Source organism: Lagopus leucura, unplaced genomic scaffold (assembly GCF_019238085.1).
Source record: "Lagopus leucura isolate 7727_CA_CO unplaced genomic scaffold, USGS_WTPT01 Super-Scaffold_100014, whole genome shotgun sequence".
In the NCBI taxonomy this organism is placed as follows: Eukaryota; Metazoa; Chordata; class Aves; order Galliformes; family Phasianidae; genus Lagopus; species Lagopus leucura.
Genome location: NW_024962268.1, coordinates 1,760,000 through 1,770,157, shown reverse-complemented (window position 1 = coordinate 1,770,157; position 10,158 = coordinate 1,760,000). Strand labels below are relative to the sequence as shown.

Here is a 10,158-nt window from a genome sequence, read left to right as displayed (position 1 = left end):
TGCTCAAACATGGCCCATGTTCCTCCAGTGGAAGCATTTATTTTGCTTCAGAAAGGAAGACAGTCTTCAGAAACTTTTAGATATGAAAAGTATCTGGAAAAAAGTTTGTGAACCCTGTGGATCACAGGAGCTGCAAGCAAAAGAGTTGATCAAATGTGTAATATTTCACAGATGAAAGTTCAGCTTTCATTTCCAGTGAGAAAGCTTTAAGGGTGGAGAAGAACATCAGCCAAGAACAGAGAAACCTTTCTGTGCATATTTGCCACTTATGCCTACATCTAGCTAAGCTCCGACATCTGATGAAAAGGCCCATGAGCACAAGAAGTTGTCCTTTATTGTTCATAATTTCCCACCTTATGAAACATTTTCTTAAATGCACTGTTCAGTTTTGGAAAAAAGACAGTTGTATGCTGGAAAAATCTTTTAGGGGGAAACTCCTCAGTTTGAAAAATAACAAGGTAATGGCATTTTAAAACAAACGATGCTGCTATCGTACAGTTTAATGCGTTTGAGTCAGTGAATGTGATAAAGGTACTTGATAGAAAGTTTATATGCTCGCTTAGATAGTCAACCTGACTTACACAGTGATTTTTTTTTTAAGGTAGAAGATCTCTTCTTTCTGCAGCATATGTGGACAGCTCAAAATGGGAAAACAGACAAAAAGAGGAGCATAACCTGGGTGAGAAAAGTTTCTTTATTTTTCCACCATTTTGACAATTGCACCTGAAATAATTTTAGATTACCTCATCACTTATAAATCAAAAAAAAAAAAAAAAGGGCCAAAATGCTTCAGTGATTCTGTGTGAAAATCGGCCTAACGCTATGAATGCCTTACGTATTCAACGCTGTAATTCTTAAAGAAAAGACTTGTCCATTTACACAATGTTTGGTTTCTACAAGCTTTTTTATTTTTTTTTCCACAAAATCCAGACTTTTTATGAATGTCACGTTTTTGTGTGTGAAATCTATAACAGCTGTTTCTGACTACAACTGTTTTAGTTGTAATGCATTGTAAAAGAGGCTCATTCAGTAAGTATTAAAGGGCTCTAAAAACCTTCTAAAGTGCTTATTTAATTAATATTTTCTTCATAATTTTACAAGAGGGAGAAGTACACTGTATTTGTTAACTGTATCTCAAATTATGAATCTGAAAGAGGAATCAGGAGGTGAAATTTGAGGGCTTTTCTCAATCAGGAGTACCCATGAAATTATAGTATTTTTAGTGCAGGAATCTATTTGTTATTTGCCTGTAAAGAGGCAAACTGATTTGTCAGTGTTTTATGGTACATGGACCAGAACAGCTGGTAGGGGCTGATTAATATAGCTTGGATCTAGTAGTTCCTTGAAAATCTTTATTGTCAACCAACACGTGGTGTTCAGTCTGTATTTGCAGACATTGACGCCCCCATTGCATTTGAACCTGTCACTTGCAGATAGAATAGAATTAATATTTTGACCAACTTTATAGACAATACTAATCTATTGTAGAGGAAAACGTCATATAACTTCTTGTACAGTCCATGTTTGGCCATTTCCAGGCCTAGCAAGACCTTACAAGCACAGTTTTTGCTGCTGCTCTGCCAAAGATCTTGATCCAAAGCAGATACTTGCAATGTGGACTATGTAGAACTACTTTGCATTTTCATTCTGTTAATTCAGTGTCAGCTGTGTTAGCGTTTTCCAAGACTAGGCACACTAGAGATGTTGGCTCTGTTGCTCTCAGTTCCATGTTGTGCATACAGTCTTCTGTGTAGTAAATGGTGATTGTAGCTGGTGTGAATTCTTTGTGTTGAGGAGATACTGCTTTGTTTTTATTCCATAGTTTCAGAACTGTTATTCTGCAGAACTATGGTATGAGAATGTACTGATGGGGAAAAAACAGGTATTTTTGATTTAAAGATGAAGGTGTTATTTAAATACATATAAAGCCAGTTTCTGATGGAGTGGTGTGCTGCCATGTCAAACTCACTTACTGCATCTATATAAGAGACATATTACAGATTTACTTCTTTGTAGTATCTGTTTAGCAATCCAAGCATTAGCAGCCAACTCCAGCACAGAAAAAAATGCAGGAAAGAAAAAGATTGTATTTTCTGTACATGGAATATATTTTTAAAAATGTAAGTACTATAAATGTCTTATTTTGAAATTTACAAATGTGTGGTGATAGGAAGATAGGGGTTTAGAAGAAATTTGAGCTGTACATACTGAAAAATAGATAGCGACAGAACAGGAGGCATGGCTGGACTTTGATTGCATAGTGTTTCAGTTGGTTTGTTGCTAAACAAGGGTAAAATTATGTAATAGCAGGTATCCTGATGAGAAAGATTGCAATTATCCAAACCTAAGAGGTCGGCAAAATTCAAGTGAGATCGATAATGGTTCTTTTTTGTTTGTTTTAAAAAAATCTCCTGGTACCTGAAATGGCTTATCTGAAACACCAGGTGGCAGCGCTTCCTTTGCAAACTCCCGTTGTTTCCAATTGAGGTAGTCTTTGGTACAAGGCTGTGGATCTTTCCAGAAGCTGCCAGGGATGTGGATAAACAGAGAAATGTGAAACATAAGCTTTACTCACTTCAGCCTTCCTTCATGTTTTTCTTTCTGAAAAACCTGGGGCTCAGTTGAATGATGCTGTCTCATCTGTGGGTTTCTGACCTGTCCTGGGCAAGTTCAGGGAGTTAAGGTTAGCTCATGTTCTGTGACCTTATGTTCTAAAATCATTAAAATTCTGCATGTGAACTGTCCCAGTGTAGATGTGTATGTAACAGTCTTGAAATTAAGGCTTCTTATTTATTGGAATTACATTGTCCTTATATACTTGATGTTTCCTGAGGTGGACTTTTCATCTTTGTGAGCACCTAGATAAAAGAAATGCTAGACTCAGGAGTTGAATATGGCCTACAGTGGTTTTAGACATCACCTTCCAGTTTTCAGTGAGGTGTTTAACAGGAGTTGTTCTGGAGTAGATAATTATGCCCCAACCTGTGCATCTGTCAGATCCCTGTTGCAAATGCAGGAGATTTCTGATTGAATACTTTTCTGAAAACACAGATGGTGAATGTTGGCTGATAGTTGGCTTGATATGTTTAGGTGAGAACCTAGCCATTTCCTGTCAAGTTGACGTGGCGGTAGCATTTCTCTTCTCTTATTTTTATCACTGCTAGAAATGCCCTTGTAGTCTTTACCTGTGTGCTCCTTCTTGAGTGCTGGAGAAACAGGAAGTGCAAAGTGAAATATGGATACTTTCTGTAAGGATGTTTCCACAGAAAATGCTTTACCATGTAAAGGTTGATCTGCTCGCTTAGTGGCTTTGTAGTGTTATATGGTTTTGATGGCCTGTGTCATTTCAGCATCCCATATTGTATTTTGCAAGAGCTGCTCCTTGCCTTGGCACCTTTGCTCTCAATTTCCCTTTCATTTCACGTTGATGAAATACTCTCTTAGTTGGAGATAAGCTGCTTGTCAAAGGTGATGTTTTGGTGTTCCTGAGAATACTTTCAAGTGTCTTAGGAGGGAAGGTGTTATGTAAATACAAAATTAATGGTATGCAGCAGACAGTGGCATTATCCAAACTGAAGAGTCAAGCAAGATTTCTCGTTTATTGTAGCAAAAAGTATTGCATGTGCCTTGTAATTTTAGAGAGTAGCTGTAAGATTAGGGTAGCACTGCATACAGTTTGTAGTGTTAGAACGGTATACCTCTCAGTGTTAACTGGTGGTACAAGAACAATTTAAATTAACTTTTTCTATGGTTACTGGTACAGTGCTGCTTTCTGTCCTTTCCAGTATTGCCAGAATAAGTGGTTTGGTCATTTCTGATATGGCACTCACTTCAGGGGTTGAGGTCAGATGATATTTATGGAAAATGATTTGTAACAAGCCAAGCCATCAGCTCTTGCAGTGCAGCCGATGGAACTTTGTGTCATGCAACGCAAAGAAGAAAAAGAGGTGAAAGTGATACAGATAATAAATATATTGGATTCCTGTGCATGGAAAACTGAAGGAAGAGAGTATGATTGGAGTCTCTAAATATTATAGATTGAATGTCATCAGTTCTCGTCTAACAGCTGATGCTGAACAGTTTAGTCTCTGAGTCATTAGTTTCTGGTAATAGTACAGAACTAAAACTATAGATTAAATTCATGAAGTTCAGTGTTAATCTACCTGTTCCGCAGACAAAAGCTTAAAATTCCTGTATGGCCAATTTAATATTGTTAGATGACTGCTGAAGCAAAATGCTATTAAGTTAATAAGGCACTGGCACAGGGCCCAGTTTGATTAACAGAATTTCTTCTGACCTGTTGTTTGTCACTGTAGGGTGTATGAGGATGGTATGGCTTGCTTTTGTGTTTCTTTGTTTTACCAAAGAAGAAAGGACGAGCACCAGAGGCACTGTCCAGCATGTGTGAAGCTCGAAAGCAGACATAAATTATCAGGACATCTGCTTAGGCTTTTCAGATGAGTTATATTCGTTACCTCATCCAAGACATTATAAGGTTGAGAACCTTTCCATAAATCATTTCCTGTTGGAGTATTTAAAATAACTTAAAATATTATTTTTATACAACTTCAAAATGAAATAAGGAATCAGTTAATTTCATGGAATCCTTAGAGTTGGAAGGGATCTTTAAAGGTCATCTAGTCCAGTTCTGCTGCAGTGAACAGGGACGTGCACAGCTCAGTCAGGTTGCCCAAGGCCTTATCCAGCCTTGCCTTGAAAATCTCCAGGGATGGGACATCAATTTCATCTCTCAGCAACCTGTTCTTAGTGCCTCCTCATCCTCACTGTAAAAGACTTTTTCCTTATATCTAACATAAATCTCCAACCTCCTTAAGCTTGAAAGCATTTCCCCTTGTGTCACAACAGATGGTACTAAAGAGTGTCCCCTTCTTTCCTGTAGCTCCCCTTTAAACATTGAAGGGCTGTTATCAGGTCACCTTGGAGCCTTCTGTTCTCCAGGCTGAACAGCCCCAGCTGTTCCAAGTTACGCAATAACTCTGGAAGTTTTTCTGTAATATTGGTTAATTAAATATACTATTCTTCTTTTTTTCTCCAGCTGAATTAGCCAACTTAATGGACAGAACCTATGAAAGAAAGCTGCCTGTCAGCTCTTTGACAATAGCCCGGGTAAGAAAATTATTTCCAATCATGAAGTGATGGAAATGACAATGATGGAAATGACAATGGAATGCTTATGAAATCGAGGGAGCTCAGAGGATATAAATGATATCACCTCTGCTGTGAACTGTGGGATCATAAATGTCTTGTTATACTGTTCAATTGCTGTATAAAACTGTTTTATTGTTTCTTTGAGTTCATTAGTTAGCACCTGGACTGTTGAGTCTTCAAAGCAGAAATAGAACTTTTTCTCAGTAAAGCTAGGTTTGACTTTGTTAGTGGGCTACAGTTTTTCATAATACACATTTCCTCCCTTCCTGTGTTTTCTGTATTTATTAGTGAGAGCTTATAATATCCTGTAAGGTACTTCATAAGAACCCAGGCTGCTAAGGAAATGCAGTGTGTTAACATACTGCCTACATTCTGAATCACCACTGCGGTAACGTTAGCACTATTATCCATAGAGTCACAGAACAATTTGTGCAGTTACTGAACGTCCTTGATTATTGGCTCTGAAACTATCCATAGAGGAAATGGATGTTCTTCTCCTTTTTACTGCTTAATCAGATTTACTTTGTACCCTCCTCCTGTTCCTGCTTTGGGCTGACCTCTGCGCTGGTTAAGTAACATTTTCAAATTTTCAAACAGCCTCCCCTTCTAGTAACTGGTTCTCACATAAAATTCAGATTTTCTAATGAAATGAATTTTCTAATAAAATGAAGTACACAGGCATACTGTTGCCACGCTCAGAGATGATCTATGTATACATATATATATGAAGAAAGTTAAGAAACTAAAAAACAAGCACCAGTCGGCTTAAACTGTAATTTTTAGCTTATTCTTAGGTTAAAAAGAAGCTCTGACCTTCCTTACTTGTTTATGTATTCTGAGCTAAATAGATTGTATAACTTTATGCTCATGTTGAACATACCAGAAAAGAAGATTCACTGTTGGCATAGGAGGAAGTCTGATCAAAAACTTTGCTTTTGTAGTTGATAGCACTGGGAATTTTGTGAGGGTTTATGTGGGAGGAAAGTTGTGCTTTGCAGCTTGGCGGTTGATTTTTTTTTTCTTACCATTATTTGTATGTGTGGTAAAACAGAAGATGCCATCGTCCTTCAGAATTTGTAGTGTGAATGTGCAAAACAGGCAAAGGGGAAAAGAAAGCTTTTTAGAAATAGAGCAAGCGAATGTTAAGACTCACTGAAAATTGGAAAAAAAAAGTTAGAAATTGAATGCACGCTTAAGGGATGTGTTTTAAGAAACAAACAAACAAACAAACAAACAAGCAAAATAGTGTGTACTGTGCTGCAGGGACATGGTTCTCTGATTGTCCCGTGTGCGATACGTAGCATTGCTTATAGCTTGGGGAGAGTTGGCTGAACTTAGAAAGATTTTACTTTCTGCAGCCTAGAAGAAACCTGATTAGGAGCAACTGAAGACTTGAAGATGTCCATTTTTTTCAGATACCTAAATATGCAGAACAAATTTGTTGTGTGTATCCAAGTGACATTTTCTTCTAATATGCTAGATAAGTGCTGCTTCTTAAGCTTTTATTTCTTATTTTTTAACCAGTTTGTTGACAACATTTCTTCACGAGAGGAAGTGGATCAGGCTGAATATTACCTTTACAAGTAAGTGTCTTTACTAAAAACATAATCTTTGAAAAATACAAATAAATATCATAAAGTCTTGACCTTTTAAGACTGTGACCCATTTATGTGCTGTAAAAATACATGTGCTTGCTATCTTTCAACTCACACCCAAGGGCCTTTTTGATAACTTCCCCTTTGTTTTGGCTATTTTCTTTCCAGACCTCTGCCATTAAGTTCTGCCAGGCATGTTAGTCTGAGCTGCTGAGCAGCTAAAACTACTTCCAGCGATGATTTTAATTACAGATGCTGGTGTTATAAGGAATTCCATCTGTTTACAGTATTTCCTTCTCTAGATTTTTTTGTCTTTCAAGTGATAATTTAATTAAAATTGCTATATGCATTCTGTAAATGTAGGAAAACTAGCTTGTTTTCTCAGAATGAACGTAACTATAAACTGGATTGCTGTGGTCATGATCAAGATAGCAAGGCTAAACAGAATATGGTTTTGTTGCTTTTAAAAAAAAATCTTCCTTGTTCTCTCTGTCCCAGATATTAACTTCATTGCAGGCATTGTTAGGGTTTTCTGCAACTGATTTGTGTTGCTGCTAGTATCAGGTTGAACGCTTGCTTGCTTCAGATTGATACATCTCAATATCGACTTTGAGAGGGCAGTAAATCTCACTGATCTCTAAAATAGATTAGTACTTTCATGGATGATTACATATACATTTTGAGACATAGATTTCCTCATGGAGAAAGTAACCAGTATTATCAAAGTGAATGAGAAAGCATGTTTACAAACAATGCCGTGTGGTTATATGTAAATAACAATTGTTGTTACTTTAATGAAGAAGTTTATGGTATGGATGCTTTAGGTAAACTCATAGTTGTAAGTGCATGAGTGCATGGTACTTAAGATTTCTGTGATCTTCTGGTATTTCTGGGCAATAACTGAACCTCAGCTTCAAGCTGTATTTAAAAGAGTCCACGTTGCTATTACAAGTGATATCTTACAATGAAAAAATAAAAGGAAGAATCTTTTATAAAAAGTGCAGGTTAGGGAAGCTTCAGTTACTTCTGGACCAAATTTCATTTGTCCTGTCATATGAAATTTAGAAGTCATTCTGGGATTCTTCAGCAGGCCCTGGAGAGAAGAAAACAGGGAAGTCAAGTCTCTTTAAGACTTTTTTTTTTTAATTATTACTATTTTACAGATGCACTGTTAATATCTTGTTTTAGCATTCTTGAAGCTTATTACATGAAAAGAACCACAGAGATTCCAGTTCTCACTGGTTGAGTTGGGGCATCAGGGCAGACAAGAGGAAAGTTTGATGGTTTAATTTCTGAAAGTAAAATCCTGATAGTGGAATTAGATGTTCATTTGTAATGTATCTTAGCAGCTTTTTCTTTCTTCTTGAAAACAGGAAGATGAGAGGGTGGCAAAAACTTAGAAATACCAAAAATCTTCTGTAGTAAAAGGAAGAAAATAGAGTGGTGAACTCTAGCATAAGTATCTTCCTCCCTCTCCATCTATGGCTGGTTAGTACCTCAGTTTAAAATATAGGGCTTTTTTTTAATCTTTAAGAGCACTTTGTAAAGTAGAGGTTTGCAGTTCAAAAATTATTGCAGTTATTTACAGCTGCTCTAGGATGTAATTCTCCTGCAGTTAGTAAGATTAGTTACGTGTGCATCAAGTATGATCATTTGTAATTGATACAAATTTTAGTAGCTGATAAGGAGAAAATAGGATACCAATGTGTATAGTTGGAATTTTTCTTATGTGTTTCCTTACAATGTTGCTTGGTTCTGCTATTGTAAAATGTTTAATCTTTTGGTGATGTTAGTGTCAGTTTTCCAGGAGACTTCATTCTAGCATGTTACATGAAACTATTCTCAAAGCGCATTAGCATGCAGGTAATGAAACACAGTATAAAGAGGTCTGTAATTCATGTGAAAACGTAAAAATCCCAATTATAACGTAAGCTTCCCTTTCAAATGAAAATAAGTTTGCTAGCTTCAGGAAATACAAGATGTGGTTGGTACCCACAAGATCCCTTTTATTATTCTTTACGTTTTGTGCTTAGGCTAGAGTTCAAATGGAGGACACGTTTATAAAGATATCTCTTGGCAGCTGAGAGGATGTTGTCACAGAGTCCTGCAAAAGTGGCCACATCATGAGACTTGAGGTGGAAGAGAGGGAGAGTTAAAAAATAGAGAAGCTTTGTCAAGAAATCTTTTTCTAGCTCGTTACTTCCCTAATGAAAAACAGTTCAAAGCACATTTTTTTTTGTTCTGTGATGACAGTGAGCTTTTTGAAAAAAGAGAAAGCTGTGTCACTGAAAAAGTTTTTTTATATCTTCTAAAGCATATAAATCCATTGTGAACAAGTGGCATGTATGTTTCCTGGTAAACTGCCTGTATGTGCTTTTGCCTGAATGCAAGATACCCCCAGAGTCCTATGTTTTGCCTCATAACTACTTACAGAGTGTAAAGGAGAATTTTAATGTCTATCCTCAATGTTGTGTGTTTCTGGCAATCTGAGTTAAAGGGTAGTCACTTTCAAAGCACTTAAAAGTTTGGAAGATGTTTATGGTATGAAAGGGCAAGCTGTGCCAGTGGGAGGATTCAGGGGAAGAACAGTGGCGTTTCCATTTTCACTGTGTGTTTTTTTTTCCGGAAGATGGGAGTGCCAGCGCTTGTAAGCTTTGTAGAGTAGGCTTTTCTTCTGTTATGTCAGGCAGGACATAGTTCTGAAAAGTAGTATTTTGGAGTATCACTATAACATGTTCAGGAGCACAAAAGACAATGTACACGTTATATTTAGTCCTGTTTCAACTTTTTGTGCATTTAAAATATTGAATATCTAGCCACACTGTCTCCACAGAGGATCTTGAGCTCTCAAAAATAGTTATGTGGAGACTGCTATGCAACACTGTGGAGCGTGTCAGTAAAATGGTAAAGGCATGACATCACCTGCTTTCAGTACTCCTCTTTTTGTTCTCTTCTGAATATCTCCCCACCCTAACTGTCAGACTTAAAAATCCTTTCATCTCCTAGGATCTCAGTAGAAGTACTAATCAGAATGCACTTTCTGCTAGATCAAAGACCTGCAGTTTGCCTTACTTCGTCCCGTCTCACTGAAATGTCACTATTTCTCACATCAGGGTGGTTTTCAGATGATCAAAACATTACCATAATGGTGGTTTTATGGTGAGGTAACTTGCTGATGGAGTATATAGGTTTTGTGCCAAGAATGATTTTCAATGTGTTTGAAAGCTATTGTGGAAATTTTATGTTGAGATTCCTTGATAGGTTTTTTAATTGCATTGAACTCGTGACCTTGGTGTAGAAAAAAAAAACAAAAACGTACATTGTCAGTAAAGTGCAGATGTTTGTGGATCTGATTTTCAGATGTGAAAGTTGCAGTGTTTGATACTTCAGTGGC

The 10,158-nt window shown here is 36.9% G+C and overlaps 1 protein-coding gene across 1 annotated transcript in view; it reads left to right on the top strand.

Annotated features, from left to right (window-relative positions):
• Positions 1-10,158, top strand: part of MRPS27 (mitochondrial ribosomal protein S27) — a 40,023-nt gene that overhangs the window by 607 nt on the left and 29,258 nt on the right. The window contains exons 2-4 of the mRNA XM_042875235.1: positions 602-679; positions 5,057-5,127; positions 6,694-6,752. Coding sequence (XP_042731169.1) covers positions 602-679; positions 5,057-5,127; positions 6,694-6,752 — 208 coding nt within the window. The remainder of the gene's footprint in view (positions 1-601; positions 680-5,056; positions 5,128-6,693; positions 6,753-10,158) is intronic.